This window comes from Nesoenas mayeri, assembly GCF_963082525.1.
Source record: "Nesoenas mayeri genome assembly, chromosome: 11".
Taxonomy (NCBI): Eukaryota; Metazoa; Chordata; class Aves; order Columbiformes; family Columbidae; genus Nesoenas; species Nesoenas mayeri.
Genome location: NC_137563.1, coordinates 15,605,680 through 15,627,275, shown reverse-complemented (window position 1 = coordinate 15,627,275; position 21,596 = coordinate 15,605,680). Strand labels below are relative to the sequence as shown.

At 37.9% G+C, this 21,596-nt stretch overlaps 2 protein-coding genes across 3 annotated transcripts in view; one reads left to right on the top strand and one right to left on the bottom strand.

Moving 5' to 3' along the window:
- APBA2 (amyloid beta precursor protein binding family A member 2) overlaps nucleotides 1–14,979 on the top strand; it is a gene marked incomplete at both ends in the record, with an annotated part of 40,964 nt that extends 25,985 nt beyond the window's left edge. For both annotated transcript variants that reach the window (XM_080351329.1, XM_080351328.1), the window contains 6 exons: nucleotides 1,926–2,111; nucleotides 4,507–4,686; nucleotides 6,587–6,799; nucleotides 7,594–7,713; nucleotides 13,342–13,482; nucleotides 14,908–14,979. In XM_080351329.1, the coding sequence (XP_080207455.1) occupies nucleotides 1,926–2,111; nucleotides 4,507–4,686; nucleotides 6,587–6,799; nucleotides 7,594–7,713; nucleotides 13,342–13,482; nucleotides 14,908–14,979 (912 nt within the window). The remainder of the gene's footprint in view (nucleotides 1–1,925; nucleotides 2,112–4,506; nucleotides 4,687–6,586; nucleotides 6,800–7,593; nucleotides 7,714–13,341; nucleotides 13,483–14,907) is intronic.
- Nucleotides 14,980–17,674: 2,695 nt separating this feature from the next.
- The window catches only part of ENTREP2 (endosomal transmembrane epsin interactor 2), a gene marked incomplete at both ends in the record, with an annotated part of 84,957 nt that continues 81,035 nt past the window's right edge, over nucleotides 17,675–21,596 (bottom strand). Inside the window, 3 exons of the mRNA XM_080351183.1 lie at nucleotides 17,675–17,860; nucleotides 19,806–20,134; nucleotides 20,848–20,922. Coding sequence (XP_080207309.1) covers nucleotides 17,675–17,860; nucleotides 19,806–20,134; nucleotides 20,848–20,922 — 590 coding nt within the window. The remainder of the gene's footprint in view (nucleotides 17,861–19,805; nucleotides 20,135–20,847; nucleotides 20,923–21,596) is intronic.

Here is a 21,596-nt window from a genome sequence, read left to right as displayed (position 1 = left end):
GGGACAGCACAGTCACATGGTGAAGAACAACATACAGTCCTTGAATGTCCTTGGGAAAAAATCTAAGTAATTGCTGACTTAAAATATCATTATATGGCTTCTATGTGTCCTTATAGCTAGGAGGCTTTTTCTAATATTTTGTCTAAATTGTCAAAATATCTACCAGATAAGCACTACTAACATAAGTTACATTACCGTTATTTTTTCCCTATAAAATTATCTTCCTCTGTAATTATACAGGAACTCCAGTAATAGTGATTTTTTTGAAGGCACTTAAAGGAACTACAGTCAATCAGACTACTTGATTGCATTCCTAAAACTTTCATTTTAAACCTAAAAGGTTCTTACCATTATGGAACATCTTCCATAGCATCATGCTTTTCTGGGAACTTAGAGAAGTTGTGGCTTTTTATTGATGTAAAACAAAAACAAACAAACAAAACCAAAACCAAACCAAACTCCCCAAACCACAAACCAACCAACCACAAACCAAAGGAGAAATCAGGTTGTTTATACCATATCTTGATTAAACCTGTATGATAATTGTCTAAAACATTAGCATAAACAAGTATATAATTCTGTTTGTCTTTGCAGTCCTAAATATATGAAAATCCTTTTAAATTATCATGGTAGCAAAGTCACATACATTGTTTTCTTAAAATAATATTACTTTACATACAGAAACCTTTTAAAGACAATGAGACTGCTAACTGTTGATTGATTTATTGCCACATTGATTTATTCATACTTAACGCTGAGTTAAGAAAGAATAAAACCTACTACAAGTTCATACTTTGTGGTGCACAGAAACTGTTACATCTTTGAAGGTTCTTCCTTCTGGGAGCTCATCACTCATATATAAGAAACAATTTATAGAAACTGGAGATGGAAATAAAAGATAAAATAGTAATATCTGAAATAAAACAAGTTTAGTGACAACATATCCTTCTCTGACTACAAATATGCACTCTGTTTTCATTTGTCCAAGGCAACTCAATACTTAATCAAATCCACTGAATAATTATATATTACTGTGAGAAAAAAAATGTCCCTGCTAATAGCAGAAAGTAAAATAAGAATTTAAAAAGCTGAAGTAATTAAAAATATGCAGAGCTCAGGGATTTGAGACAGAGGCAGGAAGTTTCAAGGCTTTTTATATTTAGTACTCTTCACGGTGTTCTTATGTAAGAAATGTTCATTAGGATGAAGCCTGGACAGGTTTCCACTTAAAATCATTCTCACAGGCAATGGCTCTTCTGAGTTGAGTTCTCCCAGTACAACCAATTTGGCAGCCTAATGACATTGACTGGAACAGGATTTTGCCTGTGAGCTCCGACACCAGACCCATTCCCTCCAAACTGATCTGAGGTATGTAGGTCACCAGAAAAAAGTATTAAAAAATTCTGCCTACAGAGAAGGTGAAATAATGTCTTCATATATCGTTACAAAGAAAGTATCACTTTGCTGTATATTATATGAGAAAATATTACCTTAGATATTATTGTAGGACATGATTTTTAAAAAAATTGGGAAATTATAACATTTTCTCATATACATATGACTTTGCTAAAACTTGTTCTGTCATTGTGCAATGCACCTGTTTCATTCAGCAAAACCAATACAAAAGGGAAACATAATTTTCCAACAGCATGAAAATGTTTGTAAGTCAGTAGTACTGATCTTCATTATTGCTTTACAGTAGCAACCACGTTGTATTGGCTCAGGTGACACTCCCATTGAAACCAATTTCTTGATCAGCCACTGTGGTTGGAGAGCGGGCCCATGGACTGCACAGGGAACGTCAGAACTGGGCCCTCTCAAAGTGCGTCTGTAGCTTTGTCGTTCTCAAGCAAGAGGCCATCAAGGAGAGGGAAGATGCTGTATTTGTAGAATAGCAGGCATGACAACTTTATTTCTCTTTGCAGGAAACCATGATGGATCACGCGCTGCGCACAATCTCATATATTGCCGATATTGGTAACATTGTGGTTTTAATGGCGCGACGCCGCATGCCAAGATCAGCTTCTCAAGACTGTATTGAAACAACACCTGGTGCCCAGGAAGGAAAGAAGCAGTACAAAATGATATGCCATGTCTTTGAATCAGAGGATGTAAGTAAATGGAATTAAATGTACTTAAACAAGTCATTTAGAGAATTTCTGAAATTTAATCTAATTTCTTGCATGAATTTTTGTTGTCAATAGCTTTTTATGATTGAAGCTATACGTAATCTGTGGAAACATTAACCAGTTTTTTTGTCCGTATTAATCTCTCTTTTCTGTCTCCAAAAATTCACGTCATCAAGTCATGTATTTTCAGTCCCAAAATATCCACTCCCTGTCTCGTGTTACAGAATCATTTGTGTTCTTTCAACAGTGCTTCCCCAAATCCTTTAGTACCTAATTAATTGGAGTTGTCTGGAAGTCAATGGCCATTTATGGCCAAAATTAATTTCTGGGATATCAACATGATCACTCATCCTGGATTGGATCCTTTAGTCCAGTGGTTTGGCACACAGTGACACTGCTTTACTGCTGTTGTACAGCCAGGTGTGGTTTGGTAGCAAAATACATATTCGTGTCTGAAGTGGCAGACCAGGGGACTTCAACCTAAAACACTTATGGGAAAAATACCAAACTAGTAAAACAGAAAAAGCAAAATTTGTTGTCTGTTTCTAACTTGGCAATTGAGATACAGGTATTTGTTATAGGCAGTAAATGTTTCCGACCATCATTATATAGAAAGAGCTTGAAATATGTATATATTTCTGTCAAACCAATTAAAAAATAATTTAGTTCTTTGGTTCAGACAGTCATAACTCACAGGTTGCATATTTTTTTGAGCTAAGCAGTCATTTTCATTATTTTAAAGCAATTAAGGCTGTGAAGCAGAAATGGCATTGTCTAAAGGTTAGAGTGCCAGGTTGGGATTGTTCTCACACTTAGAATCTCAGCTCTGCCACTGCTTTGCTGAGGTGACCTTTCAAGCAACTTAATTACATTACTTCTGAGTGGTACATAATCTGAACGCTTTCATAAACAGTCATAAAAACTTGGAAATATAGATGAACTTAAGATGTGAGAACTGGCTGCTACTAGCAGTAATAGATTAGAATATGACATCTAGACATGTTGGTTTTGAGAATGTAGAATGGAGGCAACAGCGAAAGACTAACTACTGAGAAAACAGTACCACTGGAGATTGAAAAAAAGAAGTCTATAAGGACTGGTGATGAACTTCAATACAGGAATCATAATGTTTTATAGGTTTGACGTAGTAATATTTTTAGGGAGTTACACTATAAGATGCAATTAACTCCTCAGATCGTTGGGAGTTACACATATCCCGATGACAGAATGCAGTATCTGAAAACCATAAATTTACAAAATTCAGCATGGCATTTCCCTGGGAGCTATGTTAACTCACAACAGGAAATTTAAAAAAAAATTAGGTGTAGAAGAATTTGACTACAAATTCCTTTTATCTACCTCTATTTCTCTGTGTTCCAGTGTCATCTAGTGGAACAAGAAAGTAAATTTCATGGCAGTTCAATAATTCTTTAATTAGTTGACTTTTGCAGTGTGCTGAATGCGTGCAGTTGCTTAGTATTATCATAACCATCGGTTTCTGTAGATTTCTTTCTAATGTATATATATTTCTGACACATCCAAGTACCAGTTACTGTAATGTTTCATTAATTGTACTGACTATACAGTCCACTGTAATGGGAAGTCATATTTTACTGCATACTGTAGTAAAATGCATGCATATATAAGTGTTTCAAAATTTAATAAAGACACGGGATTTTGAAGAGTGGTTCTTAACAAGCTATAATCATGGCTCTGGCTGCATTCTTGCAAGCGTCCCCAGCGTTGCCTGTCAGGGTGTTCATTGGGACAGCCATGGTCAATGTGCAGCGAGTAAGCAGGGCTGTTAGTGGTTTGCTGGGAATATGAGACAAGTATCATGGCAGTAACAGGAGAGCAGATGGTTTTCGTAAAGCAGTGTTTTCAGTCTTAGAAAACCAAGGTGGAGAAGCAGCAGGTGACATGACAACCAAAATCACCAGTGCATACATGTTTGTGAAGACATGTGCAAGCAGAGCATCCATTCTCTCATCACTCCTGCAAATGTAGTGTGATGAGAGCAGGGTTTGTGACAGTCTTTTCTGTGAGCTTGCTTCCATATTGGTACACAGCCAGTACTCTCCAGTGTTTATTGGAACAAGTACATAAACAGCATATGGCTGCTTGCTACTGCAACGAACTGATGAAAGGAGAATCAGCAGCATTTTTAAATGGATTTTGCAATTTGATTTTGGATGTAATGGATCCTTTCTGTACAAATGACCTTGAAGTTACTTTATACCTCTAGTAATGCAGCAACTTCACAGGATCCTTTATTTTGACTTGTCTTAAAGTGCAATTTCTCTCTTGTTTCTTATGGCTTCAGTGGTAAACTGTTTATCAGTCCTTTCTCTGAGCTGTGTTTTAATCTACTTTCTAGGCGCAGCTGATAGCTCAATCAATTGGTCAAGCTTTCAGTGTGGCTTACCAAGAGTTTTTAAGAGCCAATGGCATTAACCCAGAGGATCTCAGTCAAAAAGAATACAGTGACATCATCAATACCCAAGAGATGTACAATGATGATCTCATACACTTTTCCAATTCAGAAAACTGCAAAGAGGTAAGCTAGTTTTGGAATTTCATTTCAGATTGATCCATTTTTTCAGCAGAATGCAATTCTTATGGAAATATCTTTTGGCGTTTTAAGGATGACTTCACATCTTAAGATGTGTGGCTTCATCAATACTGTGCTACTAGAATCAACTTTGTAGATTTTTAGAATGTTTTCATTTTCATGTTCTTTCTGCTTCTATTGATCAAAACAGTAATAAAGTACATTTACATCTGACATAGATGACCTCTATGCTATTCACAGTACACAGTATAAAGTAGTTTTATGTTTTACCGATGTATTGTTACAGAAAGAGAAAAGACAATCCATTTTAATGCAGGTTCTAAGTGATTTCTTACTTTGTAGATACAAGGACTATGAGTCCAGGATGCTGTGGCACTGAGCCAGACCAGTTTCTCTTCCCCTATTAGAACATGTACAAAACTGTCACAAGAAATGGAGTTTCAAAACAATAATGCATGAAAAGGCGAGAATTTCCTTTAAGTGCCCCAAATTACACAGCTATTTACATTTTTGAAATAGCCATGTACTTCACATTTTGCATTTCATGCAAAAGTCACTGTAATATTGTGCATTCCAAACCAGAATGTGGTGAGTGCAGTTGCACCCAGGTTCTGCTTCATCTTACATTGCTGCACCGTGACAGGTATGTGGCCCATGTCGCAAAGGTCAGAGTTTCCATGCTATGTCCTAAAGTAATCTTACTTTGAGAGGAACTGCAAATTGCTTAATCCTTCAGTCAGAGCTTTCTTACACTCCTTCAAACATTACAGGTTCTTTTGTACAGCATGTGTGTTCTTGGGAAGAGAGTATTTTTCACCTATACCTATACCAAGTTTTTGATGTGATGGTAGTTTTCTGCAGTCACTAGATATCAACAAAGTGGCTTCATGTACATATGACTATGACAAAATACTTGTAGCAAACAAGAGAAAATTCAGTTGAACAAATCTTGATTTATCTTGGATTCAGAACAGAAAAACACAAATATGTCACATTTCAAAGTTATTTAAAAGGTCATTATTTTTGTGGCACCTTTGCTACTAATTGGTTTGTGAAGGTTTGAATGATGACAGAATTGTAGCATACTGGTTGGTTCAAAGCCTTGAAAGGTAGCTTCAACACAAGTCAGCTGGCCTTTGTGATTCCCATAAGCACAGATGTCCCTGACCTTCCACATTTGAAAGAAAATAGTTCCTAGTCTTTTGTTAGAGTATGTTCTCTACTTAATTCTTACCTCTCTTCTGTAAAAGTTAGATACGCTATGATTACTGAACAGTTAACATCAGCATATTTGAGGAGAAGTTGTCATTTACATTACATCAGTACCTCAGGGATCTTAGATCAACATGGTAGGCACAAATGTTAATAATAGCAACAAAAACCACCACCACCACAACCAATAAAGAGATCCTGCCTGAAAATAAGGAGAGACAAACCCTGAGATCAAGAGACAACCTGATGAGCAGTGATGGCAGAAGTGGAGCTGGACATTGTCCATGTCCATTGTCCACGTTCCAGGCATTGCCTTAGCCACAAAATGTTAGAGTCTCCTCTAGCTGCCAGGTTACAAGACTGATAATATTTCTTTGGCATTCACTCCTTTGGTATTCAGTTCCACCACTTTCTACAGAGTGTTAACCAATGTCTTAGTTTTTTGCTTACTGTAAGGACCTATATGACCTTCAACAAACAAGTGGAAGATACCCCTGAATAGGTATGCGCTACACAGTTTCAACAGCGGTTTTGAAGTGATGCTACTACCGAATGGCAGAAAATATAATTATTTTTGTAATTTGTAGGTGTTATTCAAGAACAACTGAGATCCTAGTGCTCAAATTTAGGTGAATCAAAGCAAAAAACTTTTTTTTTTTCTTTTTAATTGCAGCTCCAGCTAGAAAAACAGAAGGGAGAAATTCTTGGGGTAGTGATTGTGGAATCTGGATGGGGATCCATTCTACCCACTGTTATCCTGGCTAACATGATGAATGGAGGCCCTGCAGCCCGTTCAGGAAAACTAAGCATTGGTGACCAAATTATGTCCATTAATGGGACCAGTTTAGTTGGTCTTCCTCTTGCAACATGCCAAGGGATCATAAAGGTACCCCAAACTTACAACTGCATGCTGTATATTGTAAACCAATAGGGATTAATATTCTGACAAGCGACCCTGTACATTTCCAGCATATGATTTTTCATACCTCTGTACAAAAAAATCAAACCCAGTAATCTGTTATCAAAAAGAATTAGAAACAGAGATTCAGGGGTGATAATGTACAGAAATTTAAGGGTGGAGAATTTGAGTTCAGCTTTAGTACTGGGCTATAACAAATGAGGCCAGGTCTGAAAAACTTGCCTAAATTAAGTTACTCAGCTATCTTCAAAGTTTCAGGCTTCCCCACAGCCTCTAAGTTGAAATCTGAGGATTAAGACCTACTATGCTTCTTTGGGCTTCCTGTAGTTGAAACGGATGGAGGCTGGTAGACTGCAGGACAGATCAAGTGAGTATATAAAGATTCCCCAGGCATGATGGCATCTCAGAATGCATTATCTTTAATAATTCTAATGTCTGTGCAGATTTACCAAGCGCAGCAGGAGATTAATTAGCCAGACACTGGTAAAAGGCAAGTAGTAGTCAGTTTTGGTCTTACTTGAAAACCTTCTTGAGGTTTCTACAGGAGTTAAATGCAAAGTTTTGATATGTTTTGTTGGGCCAAATAGCTTGGGAAATAAATGAAACAGAGAAGCATATCTCTAGGTTAACAATGGATTTCTATTAACTCTAGCTGTTCTTTCTCAGATCAGGTGCTTTACACTCTTGCAATTAAGAAACTACTAATGAAAGAGCTAATGAAGATCCATTTCAGAAATAGTAACTTTTGGACTATCTTACAGGGTCTCAAGAATCAGACACAAGTCAAACTGAACATTGTCAGCTGTCCTCCTGTTACTACTGTCCTCATAAAACGGCCAGACTTAAAATACCAGCTGGGCTTCAGTGTGCAGAATGGAATTGTAAGTTTCTGTGGTCAGTGATTGTTTGGGGTTTTTTTCTCTTTCAAGAAACACACCAAAGTACTTGAAAAAATCATTGCACGTGACCTCACTTTTTGTACTGTGATGCCTTAATTAATCAAAACCTTACTATCACATCTGTGAGTAATTTAGTGCAAAGGGACAACACAAAAAGAACAAGTACTACCATTCTTGAAGGATTTTCCTACATAACGCAGCTACAAGATTTGCAGCCCAGATTCTCTGGTGCAATATCTGGATGAGCTAATTCACATGTAACTCTGTCATTAGTGTGCCAGAGTTGCAAAGAAAACAATTATGCTAAAACAAGTTTCTAAAATTATAACATTCTAATCTTAACTCTGATCCTGTTGCTCTTTCTCAAATTTCAGCACACACTCACTAAGACTTAATTTTGATTCCACTGTGCATAATTTATTTAGATCACATGATAGTGGGCAAGGGACCATAATTGTGACCTCCTCTGGTCACTAATCACCTTGTCACTACAAGTAATTGTAAATGTTGTGGCCCAGGTATCCCTTCTCTGCCTTTTGCAATTTCCCTGTAGTAACAGCAGCAACCAGGAGAATGAATGTGGCAGGAGCACTTACCAGTGCAGCTCCAGGTCCTCCTCTTGTAGTTCTTCCTTCCCAAGCCACTCTCTGACACCTTGCCAACACAACTAGCTGAGGCAGCCACCTGGCCTTTCTGGGGGCTGATACTAGCATTAGGGACTGCCTGTAGTGCAGGACCATCACCATCTCCTCTTCCTCCAGTCTAGGAAAAAAAATAATCAGGCTGCTCACACAGAAAACCACATCACAAAGGACTGTGGGCTCTGGTCCCCTGTTCTGTGAAACTCATTGAAGTTGCCAGATTTCTGTGTGCCACCCTTGGTAGAGTAGCAGCTAATTCTACAGGGTGCAGTTAATGGGTCTTACTGTGCTTTAGTAAACAGATGGCTCATGAGTGCGTTTTCAGCTCTGTTAGCCATCTCCAAGTTATTATTGTACCTAAGTTTTAAGTGTTCCTACCTAAGATCATGTATCACATTGTGGTCACAGCAGAGATTGGTAGAAAGAACACTGTTCCAAGCCTCGCTCCAGCTGGAAGCAGTCTGAAGTGATACCTACCCCAGGCTGCGATCCTTCAGCAGCAGAGGTTTAAAGTATGTGTCATGTTTGGGATTAATGCTCTGCACTTGAGTAGAGAGAGGTCTGTAAAAAAAATATAGAAATATCAGGTGTGCAGTGTATTTCTGCCCTCCTTTGCCTGTGCTTAATCCCTGTTCACGTAAGGATATATGTATGTTAAGTGGGTATGATTATTGCCGGCAGTTCACTCTGGGTTAGCAAATCCCAAGTCTTGGTATAAAAAGGATGAAGGAGATAGGATCCGGTATTAATAGATCTCAGAGAGTGTGCTGAGAAGAGCACTTATAAGGCACTGGCTTATTTCCTAATTGCTGTCCTTTGTAAATCTAGTATGTTAATCTAGTGATAAAAAGAGGAATATATATTTCAGGGACAATGAGGAATACGGTGCTGAGTTTATCTGCTCTTGGGAGACCTGTCAGCATTGGTGGGGCTTGGGTCACAGCTGGGGAAAGAATCGGGCCAAGGTGGATTAGAAGCATCGTATCGAGTCCTCACATGGACACAGGCAGTTACAGAGTTTGTGAGAAAATCTATTCATCTTTTCCCAGCTAATCATCTCCTATGTAATTGTAGCCTTAGTTTAATAAATTCTGCAGACTGAGATTGTTTTCCTTCATAGTATGCTCACTCCATCTACTGGGCATTTGTCATATTCACACTGGATGGTCATCATTGCAGCTAAATGAGCAACATTTAGATGACATCCAGTATAAAGTTCACCAAATTCAGCATAAAAATCCTTCTCAGATGAAAAAAGAAAGCCTTGCAATACATTTCATAAATGAATATTCTGTGTCTGAATATGAAAGGAGAGATTAACATCTTTTGTCAGGCTGCTATATAGACACACTTCTGGGCCTGTATGTCCTTCCTCAGATAAACTCTTTACTTCACCTAACATTTGAAAATATGACTCTGCAAGTTACGCCTCTCTGGTAGTTGAGCACTGAACTTTTAAAACGCAGTTTTGTAATTTCCAGCAATTGTTATAAATTATGACAGGACTCAAATAACATCCTATATTGTCTTACTATTAGCACAGTGGAGAAATAAATGGCTTGCCAGAACAGGTATAATTAAATGGCGCTCACTGCTGTGCCATTATCTCATTACGCATGCAGCTGGTGCTTATTCTATGCCTCTTCTGATCGGAGTTTTGTGGTGGTTCCTTTTCACGCTGCCTATCTCATCTGTGCAGCACGTACAGCTGTCATGTTAGTGAATAGCCCATGAACAACCTGGACATACAAACGTACTACGTGAGCTGGGTTTTGCTTGCACAGGGTATCAGGAACATGCAGAGACTGGGCTGCTGCAGAAGACTGTCTTCTTTTTGTACTCTGTATAGATTAATTAGTGCCAAGCCTCAAGTTGTGCTTCATGGAGTACTAGGAAGTTTTAGTTAGGGAGCAGCACTTCTGCATACATCAGTGTTAATTTTGCAAAATTCCTCTTGCGCTAATGATGTACATATTCTTCACACTTCTTGAAAGTTACTGATGTAGTTCATTGCGTATTTATAAAAGGAATCTAAAATTTGAACTGAAAAACGAGAAAAAAATATTGTGCATCCACATGAAAAAAAGATGAATTATGTGTGATGGGGAGGTGAAAATAAAGTGACCTATCAGCCACCTCCTGAAAATCATTACACCACACGTCTTTTAAAATGATGGTGTTTAAATACAAGTGGTCCACTCGTATCACATCATTATCTTGTTTCCTAGATTATGAAAAGTCTGTGTATTACCAGTTGTATTTTTACTGCTGATAATGTACCAGTTCTCAGTCTAGATCCCTGAGCTGAGACACTTTCTGTGAGAAGTGTATCTACCCCATCCCTAGCCTAGCACAATTCTATCTAAAAATACAGTAAAACTACGTAAAAACTTGCAAATACCAGAGCCACGTAAACTTGTGCTTTAAGTACAGTATATTTCTTTACATCTGTGCTCTGTGTATAGCTTGGCAGGATCTATGATGCTAGGCAGAACCACTTGGGCTCTATGTCCGTCTTTCTATAATATCTCATTAAAGTAGTTAGTGCTCACAAAAAAGCAGCTGACTCCCTTCCCTGGAGAGGGATCACATTCTTGAATGAAGAGATGAGACTGCTTCCTATGTCTGAGGATGTTAGAAAGAAAAAATTCACTGACAGTATTAAAAGTGCTTTGAGAGCCACACAATGTAAGGTGCTCTGGGTAGATATGCAAGCCATTATCTTTTCCTTTATGCCAGTGGGCAAGAGGTCACATTTCCATTTGCTCTGAAAGCTTGTATTGCAGCTGGCTATACTGTCTCTATATTTTCTTTTATACTGTGAAAAATATATTTACAGGGTTTCTTTTGGCACATTCTGCTTTTTGTCCTTTCAGATTACAGCATACAATCCCCAACAGCAAGGAACAAACTGTTATTCTGACAGTGAGTTGAATTAAGCAGCTCTCTATGAAAGGGATGATCTATGTAGTACAGCTTATCTTGTCAGCTATATGATTAGAAGATAGACTACCTGCAAAACATACATTGTATGTGACCAGAATTCAAGATGCAATTCTGTTAAGGGTCCAGATGGTCCCTCTATCCATATAAGTCCATCAGAAATAGTTTATGAACCACAGTAGGTAAAACTCAGCCACTAGTGATAGAGTGGTGGAAGATAAGTCTCACTGCATGAGAAAATCTTTTTTCAGAAGGCTGAGAAAAGCCTTTTATAAACAAAGAATAACTATGTGTTTTCACTCCCCATATCAGACAACCTGAACTTTGAGTAAGAAGTGACTTCATTTTTTATAGTACTGCTATTTATGAGGCGGAATTTAATGGAAACTGCTGGTGTCATACAGAAGAGATTCTGGTCAACCACAGCCAATGTTTCAACTTCAGTATATTCTAGCTTGGCCATCGCCCCACATACTGTGTTTCTGAATTAGATTACAAACTCAATGGGACACAAACCACATGTTATCATACTTGTATTTAGCTCTGAGCAAACTACCAGATCTCAGCAAATAATAACTCTTGGCATATGATTCTAACCAGTGAGAATAACCACAGAAACAGCCACTGCTGGATGCTGTAGCACTCACCTCTCTTCCTCCAAGAACAGTTTTTTCTCAGTACACAAAAGGTAAATCTCAGCACTGTTAGGCTCTGCTCAGTTCCAGAGACTCAAGCTGTACCTTAGCTGCCTTCTACCCTGCATGAGCTTAGTCTTCTAAAATAATTTACCAGCAATTTCTATCTGATATACAGCTGTCTATTCTGTCAGGGAAGGCCTTGTCAGAGCACAGATCTTACTGCTGAGGAAGAAGCATTCTTTCAAAATCCCCACACTGGATTGAGATTTTTCTTTCTGCCTGTACACCACACATGTTGCAACCTCAGAATAATTTTGTCTGCTGCTGATGAATCTAACTCTTCTTGTAGAATTATTGTCTTATTATAGGGCATGTAAAAAATCAAAACTTGTGCCTAGTTCTTTACTGGTACCTGCAGCTGCCAGCTGAAACAGTGGCCTGGCTTGCCTTCTTCATCCTAAGCTCCCTATGGCCAGCAGCACCATAAAACATGGAGAAAAGCAGTGGCTCTGGAGAGCAGAGTGCCCTTTTCCAACCTGCAGAGGCACAGGAAACAAGCTGTCATACTTCGCTATGCTGAGGACAGTCTGTAAAAACAAAAACACAACAGAATTTGCACATTTCAGAAACTTATAAAATTATTTGGGTGGAAGAGACCTTTACAGATCATCCATGGGCAGGTTGCTCAGAGCCCAGTCCAGCCTGGCCTTGAGCACCCTCAAGGATGGGGCAGCCACAGCTCCTCTGGACAGCTGCTCCAGTGCCTCACCTCCCTCATCAGAAAATATGTCCTCCTTGAATCTCTGAGATTGGTCTGTCCTCATGTCTTTGTAGCCCTTTTCACAGATCACCAGCTTTCAATACACAATGTCTGTGCGGCATCATCATTCAGCCTAAAACTACTGTTTGTGCAGACTTAAAGATTAAGCTTTATGTCAGTCTTTTTCATGTATGTGAAAAAGTTGCTGTTGTAGATCAAGCTTTTCTGTAGCCCTTTTTATATTTCTCATTATTCAGAGAGAATAACGTGGCAGTTTGCAGAAAGGGTCCATGTGGCAGAGTTGGAAATATTTAAAAATCACCTTCTTCTCCTATCCTGACAGCAGATAAAACTTGTCGCCCCCTAACTCCACTGTCGTGTGGCTGCTACCTGCATCACCGTGTTAGGTATTTATATGTTCTCAGCCCTTGAGAACGAAAATCATAATTTACAGGATTTTTGAAAGAAAGTAAACCTACATTTAAAAACTCACAGATTTGCTTAATACCTTCACAAGTATCTTCTGGAATCCATACAGTGTTCATCACTCATTATTACATATTAAGACCTAGTAATTGCTACATTATGGCATTTCTAAACTGTAATAAACTTTGGTTTCTCTTGGCAGATTTGCAGCTTGATGCGAGGTGGAATAGCTGAGAGGGGAGGGGTAAGAGTAGGACATCGGATTATTGAGATCAATGGACAAAGTGTTGTTGCTACTGCTCATGAGAAGATAGTGCAAGCATTGTCTAATTCAGTGGGAGAGGTAAGAAAACTGATACTTCATCAAGAAATTAAATGCTGAAATAATACTTTTCAGCTAAAAAGAGTGTCTTAACGTAGTATTAAACCCACCTCAGTAAACTGGAGTTGAGCACTAATAACAAATAATTAGCAGAAGATTTTTTTAACAATTAGATGCACATTCTCTGCATTCTTCCTCTCATTTTCAAGAGTTCCTGGCGTGATTCTGAACCTTCAACTTGGTGTTTGAATTAAACCAGTCATTTAAGGGAAGAAGTTGCTCAAGCATGTTAACTGTGAAAGGGTCTCTTGGCTTATCACTATAGAGCATCTGCCATAGAAATAAATTAAAATTCAAAGAGCTCAGAGATATAAAGTGATATGTATTTTATTAATTTCATTTCTACTCACTTCCAACTTACCTTGGGGATAAGTTAAGACATTTTTCTCCAGTACTTCTAGAGAAATCAGCAATCAATGAACAAGATGCTCCAGTATATCAAAATCCCTACTGAATTTAGTGTTAGTATCATAGATAACCCTGGTCAGACCTTGCACTAAACTCAAAGATAACTTGTTTTCCTGTGGTAAATGATATTTGAAAAATAAGACAAGAGTATGTGCACCTTGGCAGGAACAAAGCTGTAGATTTCAACAGAACCTCTGTACCTTTATGGTACCTCTTCGTAGCATAACATCTCCCTAAACATAAGAGGACAGGATGAAACATTTTTATTCAGCATGGTATCAAGGCAGCGTATGGCTGCTGAGGGTCTGTATCATCAGCAAGTTGTTACCTCCCTTCCCCTTGTGTTGTCTCATAGGTTCTTACAGCTGTTACTACAGTTCTGATACAACTCATTACCTGATACCTTCAGTCCCGCTATTGTGTCAAATCCCTCCAACACTTATCACAGTACTCCCTGTAGAAAGAACTTAAACATACTAGCCATGAGAGAACCCATTCCACCAGACTCTTGACTGCCATTTAAATATCAGGTGATAAAGTCCAAGTTTTGTATTCAGAGGATTATACTCCAATTAGGAGAAAATATGTATGAAGTAACACTCCCTCAGGGAAGATAGAAGTAAAATCCAGGTTCAGTTAGTACCAGAATTTTCAGGGAGGTTTGTGCTGCTTCTTTTGTAAGGGCTGTAATTTGTGGTGTTAACAAGGAAGTAAAGTGCTTAGGTATCTTTTTAAGCTATATGATGTTGCATCCTGTCATTGTCATGAAAAAACAAACAAACCAACCATAGACAAAGCTAAGACAGTGAAACAGCTTGTCAGACCCTAGAACTTTGAATTACAGACTTTGGTAACGTTCACATCCATAGAAACCAGGATAATAAATGAACTTATACCACAGGGAGAGACAGATTCGGCCTTATGGATTATTTTAAACTAGTCACAATTCTGTTAATTTCTGTGTAAATCAATTGACAGATTCACATGAAGACTATGCCAGCGGCCATGTTCAGGCTTCTAACTGGGCAAGAAACACCCCTATACATCTAGCACACGACTCTCTTGCAGCAAAATAACTACATGATTCCATCATGGACGAAACCCTCAGAGCTGAAGATGAGCATTTGTATTTTGTATGAATTAAAGGCTTTGAAGCTGACCTGAGGACTCTGAAACAAGGAACAGACAGGTGTATCTGCCTTTTCTCTTCTTCCTTTTTATTTCTTGCCAAAAAGTGATGAGAAGGATGGTCAAGGACAATAATCATTAACAAAAATATTTGTAAAACATTTAAGTATTTTGCAGCATCTTCTAAACTCTTTTCTCATAAAACTTAAAGCATATTTATTTGTAACCCTTATGTGGAGTGATGTATGTATGTCTGTTTTGTTTGATAACACGGTGAATGTGAATATTTGGTGAATGAGACTGCAGGAAATGGCAAAGAGAAGCAATTAGAGAAAGTTATGACTGCCTCAAGTTTTAAAAAAGAAATCCCAGTCCCATACAATGGTTCAATACTGATGGCTTTGCGTAATTTTAAACCTGGTGCCGAACAGATGGTATTTCAGTGGAAAGAAACGTGCAGTTAAAAACTTTTAGATTCTAATGTAAAGAAACCACTGTAGTACTTAGTATTGTTATGACAAGTGTAACCTCTTTGGCAAGGTGTGAACATAAACATGTAACAAGTGTTTCATATGCTAAATAAAGAATAATTGCCACAAGATTAAAATCAAAATATTTATTTAGATACATATTTATTTTAATGTTTGTGATTTTTATGATTTGACAGAGTTATTTCATGGATAACTTATTGCACAGGTTGTGTAATGTATGTGCTGGGCTGGGGATTTTTTCTTTAGTTTTTACATATTACATTTTTGTTTATATTAGCTCAAAATGGGAAAACCATGCTTACCTGTTTCTGTCTTTTATAAAGCATTCTTATTCCTAAGGCAATGTGTTCTGAATGTAAATTGTTTTGACAGATAACCTAGCACCATCAGCATTATTAGAATGTGTGTAGATAAAAACCCTAGTAGTGAAGTTGTATTCCTTATGAGATAAATGTTAATTGGTGTAACTTTTTGTCTAGTTTTTTTTTGGCCAAGGCCTTGAGGAAAATACACTGTGACTTAAGAAGCCTTACCATGCAGTAACTAAAGAGCTTTAGATGACTGTACTTCAAGGAGTAGTGTGTTGCATGCAACTGACCTTAGGAAAGAATTAACCTACTATCACTAATAAATCTGAAACAATAAGGAAGCTTGCTTATTTTGTTTGTTGTGTAAGTTTATATAATCAAAAAAAATCCAAGTAGAAGATCATTTAATTCTTCATCTAAGTGCAGTTGCAAAGGTCACAGATTATTTTTTAAAAAAGGAATTAATCTCTTGAATTAGGAATTTGTGTATCATTAGTATCTTGAGAGTAAATGCCTTCAATTAGCATACCTGGTTGCCACTGGATGTCACCGTAACTACACATCAAGACAGAAGCATGCTATAATTAAAATACATTCAAGTGGATGATTCTGTAAAACGTTAGCTACTCACTTCAGTTACATTCCTTTGTGACCTTTTCACAGGATGTCTGCCCAGCTCAGAGTGACACAAATGAAACCAGTATTTGATTAAAACTCCAATGGAAACTAACGCTACTGACAAGCACTGCTGCAAAAAAATTAAAACGCTGAAACGTCAACCTGTGGTAGGTTCTTCATGAGAACCTTTTGTTTAAGGCCTTTCCAACTCCTCTGAGGGAGCCAGGATGAAGCTTGTACTGGAAGACGTTGCTGGCAGACCTGCGTTTATGGTGGTAATCCAATCAGTGCCAGGGATATTTATTATTTTGTTTTATAATAAATGCAGCAGAACCACAAGGACATGTTTCAGTAATACAGTTATCAAAACTACTAATTGGAGTAAGAATCTGTTTGAAAAAACGTTCAAGGCTCTGCTAGATAAATTCATTTAACTTCCTGTCAGTTAGAGTTGGTAAAAACTTTGTGAAATATGCTGTTTGGAAATGCAGAATTTCAAAGAATTCTTCCCTAATGCATCGTTTGGTCACAATTTGCAAAGTACTTAAACAGCAGTTTTCAGTAGCATACACTACTCCATTCATAAACTCATGAGCATTCAGAACAAAGCAAAAATAAACCACACTGCAGCCTTTACCATAATTTAGAAGGACAACGTGTTTGGGGGAAGGGAGGGAGCAGTTTTAATGGGACAGATCAGTTAGCCTGGTGTCTTTCAGACGCTGGAAAAATGGAGTAGAAGCAGCACTGTATGTGTGTATAAATCACATTCACATTTCTATCTAAATCAATTGTTAAAAAACAAAGTCCAGAAATACTTTTTATTAAAACACTGATCATAGTTAAAACACTTTGAGGTACATTAAATAAATACAACTTCTAAGTTGTACAGCTGGTCTCTGGTGGTTTTGTAATGGTTTTCAAGAAATGCTAGGCAGCATCGGTAGCATTTCTAGAAGAACAGTGAAACAAATGCATTTCTGGTTGGGAAAACATTTGTTATGACTTTACTAATAAATCAGTTAAAAAAAATCAGGGCTGAAATTTACATTCAGAAAAACAAGTGTTCTCCTGCTGTTGGAAAAAAGTGGAATTCCAAAGGAAGACACTTTTTCCTTTTTAAGTCATCCGCTAGTATTTCTCCCAGTCCTGGTTTCTTCCTTAATTCTCTCTGCTGGAATCACATACCTGTGAATATTATCAAAGGATGGTCTCCCGGCAAACTCCAACGCAACTGTGAGGCCTGTCCCGCTCTAAACTGCGAGTGATACGGGACCTACGTAAGAAGGCAACTGGAGAGCTCAGAGCACCACAGCTCTGAAGGTGCAGATCTTCTTGAAGTCGCTTTCTCGAGGTATTCACATTCTGCTGGGAACTTGTAATTACCTGTTTAAAAGAGCAGGAATGGAGAAAGAAGAATGGGGAAAACAGGGTAAGAAATGTTTTCATTTAAAAGGTTCAGTGCCTGAGTGTTACTTCATTTTGGTTTTCTAATGCTGGAGCTCTCCCAGAGGAGCCATCCAGAGACCTGCCCACTTCTCCTGTGCTCTCCACTGGCTACAGGAAGGCACAGTCAGGCCTGGAAGGCAGCAGCCTTCATCTGTACTAGAGAGGTGACTCGGCAAAGGCACAAACAACTATTTGTTTCTGCCTATAGGAATGAAAAGGCAACCTGTGGAAAAGGCAGCAGCTCTGCCTGATAATTGACAAATACAAGTGTGGAGCAAATCCAACTCATCTGCTTCTTCTAGGAAAAAGAGATGCTGCAGTAGCTTTGCTGAGGGCAGAAGAGAACTAAAACCTTGCAAGCCTGGTAAACAAGCATTTTGCTATTAACAGAATCTGAATTATACAACTATTTTACCAAATATAATGTGATGACTTACGTAGATTTCTGGGATGCCCTAGACTTTCACTAATTTATAATGGTTTATTGTCTGAAAAAATCACTACTAAAATTATTTCTTTAATGTGAAAAAAGCCATATGTCTCCCTGGATCCAAGAAATCCACACAAGATAAAAACTGGGCCATTAGTTTCTGGTTCTATGATCTACAAAAAGACTCAGGATTTTTTACACTGTTTTGTTTTGTGAGAAACTATGTTTTTTTCATTTAAAGAAAATTGTTTTCACGTTTCTAACCTTGAAGATTTAATGACCTATAGATTTTGTAAAGCAATAAAAATGTTAAAATTTAATTCTATACAGACACTCTCTTAAGTATGTCACGACAGTGCCGCTTTTCTATCCATGTGCCCCACAGAGGTAACTGAGAACAACTACTTCATAGCAAAAACAATCTTGCAGCAAGCTTTATTAAATGCTGGATGTTTCCTGCTACATATCAAGCTATCTCACATGCAGCTGAGGTGTTATGACATCCTATTTTAATACTTAGCCAGTTTCCCTCATTTAGGGATCAGCAGACTAATACCACAGAAATTATAATATCGCAGAAGGGGAGGAAGCAGCCCCCAGGCATGTATCCTTAATCATCTGTCCAGCTCTGTGGAAACCCTACAGCAACCCAAATGTGGTTAGTCTGTGCTAAGGGCATTCTGCTTTTCAAGTCTGACAACATAAAAAGAACTTCATTTCTATAGCTACCATTCTGGTAACAATACTAGCAAGAGGCGATTCACCACCTTTCTTCCTGCAAAGAAGATTTATTATTAAACAAGCATTAGATAATAGAGGTTGCTACCACTACTAATAACCTTTTTTTATAGGATTCTTTCCAAGCATTGTGTTTTATTTTCACTCAAGCTGAGAAGACGCATTCTTTCTTCATTTGGAAAAGTCTATTTCTCAATTATTTTTCTTAAAAATAGCAAGGGTCATTTTCACTCTTCTAGCCAGTAGTACAGTTAACAGCACTGTTCTGTTGTCTGTCTACCCGTTCTTTTCAGCTAGTAGCTTATGCTGCACAAATACATCTGCCTGAAAAAAACAACAGATCCAAATCAGGTCTGTGCAGCACCAGATATAAACACAGATTCATGCAGGGAACAGTCAGAGGTGCAGAAGGACACTGCAAATAAAGAGAGGACGAGTATCAGTGTGTAAATACCCGTCCCCTGTACGTCTCCGAGGATATTACTGAGTCCAACTGAAGAATATTAAATGCATTTATTAGTGCTTCAGTGTAAAATGCATTGCTGCCCAATAAGTATTAGTTATTTCTTACCAAAGTTATGTTACTATGAAATAACTTTTGTAGGAATTGTCTTAAAAAGTATTTACCTTTACAGTACTTGAAATTGTAAAAACATTTGAATAAGGTATGTGTCTATCACGGCTGAACACCACTTTAGAACATAAATGGCCTACCTGCTCTATAATATTGGCACTGAAGATGGCTTCTTCCATGTGTCTCTCATCAGATTTTATTACTGATCGAATGCTGTTCACTACGTGACGTACTTCTGGAGGGAGATTACAGTTTGAATGTTCCAAAAATTTTGCCACTAAAATTTTTGTGTCTTTATAGGCCTTAAGGTCCACTAAAGAGTGTGGTCGCTCTTTTGAGATTGCGTGCAAAGCCTTTGGCTTTAAGTGTAGATTAATTTTCCTTGTATCCCTCTGTTTTCCAGTCGGTAGGAAACTGCTCAAAGAATGCTGACAAGCAGAGGCAGCCATATGAGAACCAGAAACAGGAACTAAAAAAGGGGGGGAAGAATATCTTTAAAGTAATAGTTAAAAAAAAAAAAAAAAGAAAAAGAAAAAAGAGAACAAAAAAAAGGCAAAACAAATATTGTCACAAGTTTTTACTTTGTCATAAAATGTCTGTTTTGTGTGAAGAATAACAAAAGCATGCAATCAAGGAAACACTGCAAAATGGGTAATTTTAATTGGAAGTCAAGAGTAAGACTTTTTGCATGACCAAGCGGGACTGCATTTAGCAGGAGTGGGTGAGTAATAAAGTACTTAATGAATCACAGACATTTTTGTTATCTTTACTTTTAGGGACATCAGCTGACATTAATGACAATGGGAAACACCAGCTACTTGGTATTACACAAGCAACTTGTGATGTTTTAGGCCCAGTTCCCCATACCCCCTCCCCCACTTAAAGGATAAAGTTCTCCCTACTTCTAGGCCTCAAAAATTTTAATCAGTGAATAATACAAGAGAGATTTGTGAGAAATACAGAGAAAGCAAAACTGCTAAACTAAAGCAGCATTTATTTTAATTCATTTCATTTATTGTGACTCAGAGGCTGGTTCCATCAGCACTGTACAGTATATATGTATGCTGGCAGTGATCTTTCTGCCCAAAATTTTCTAGAGCTTGTTTCTCTATGAAAAGCTGTTTATTTTTAAAACAAAAGAATTAAACCCACATGATCCTCCACTAGAAAACTGATACTCACCTGTTTCTAATGTAGCTGGTGATAATCCTGCGTCTTGACGCTGGCTACGTACGGGAGTCCAGGCACAATTATCACCTTTAACCAAAGAGAGAGACAGAGCACAATCAGCCCCTGCTATCCTCCTCTGCCCAAGGCAAGGAAAAATACACTGGAATCTTTTCTTATCTCTTTTACAGAATGAAACTACTCAGAAGAAATACTACTTTCATGATGCCCATTCGTAAAGAGAAGCTACTATACACAGAAATGTCCTGTAAGCTGTTAAATGATTATAAATAGAAAGATATATCCTGCTTGATGGACTCCTCTCTTATACAGCTATCAAATCCTAAATATTTCAGGCCTAAGCCCTGAAGCTACAGAAGGTTCCCTGCTCAGAGAGACCTTAGACCTTCCTCTATTTCCCTGGCAGACAAAGTTTCACTTAGGAAATGAGAAAACCAAGAAAGAGGAAGCCCATATATTTCTATAAAACCAGCATTTTATTCAATATTTCTACTTCCTTTTTAAATAGATTCTCATTCTTTGCAGGACAAATGCTATCCACCACTGAATAAATTAATGGGTAGGTGACCACTACGGTTACTGATGACGCAAATCAATAACCAGCAGTTACAGAGCATCTACAAACAACTCTGGCTGTAGTCGCCTTCTGCAGACAGTGTTTGGGGATGCCAGCACAAGAGTCAATGTTGCTGAGATCACATTATACAGTAATTACCACTGCAGTCTTTTGATTTAAAGCTTGT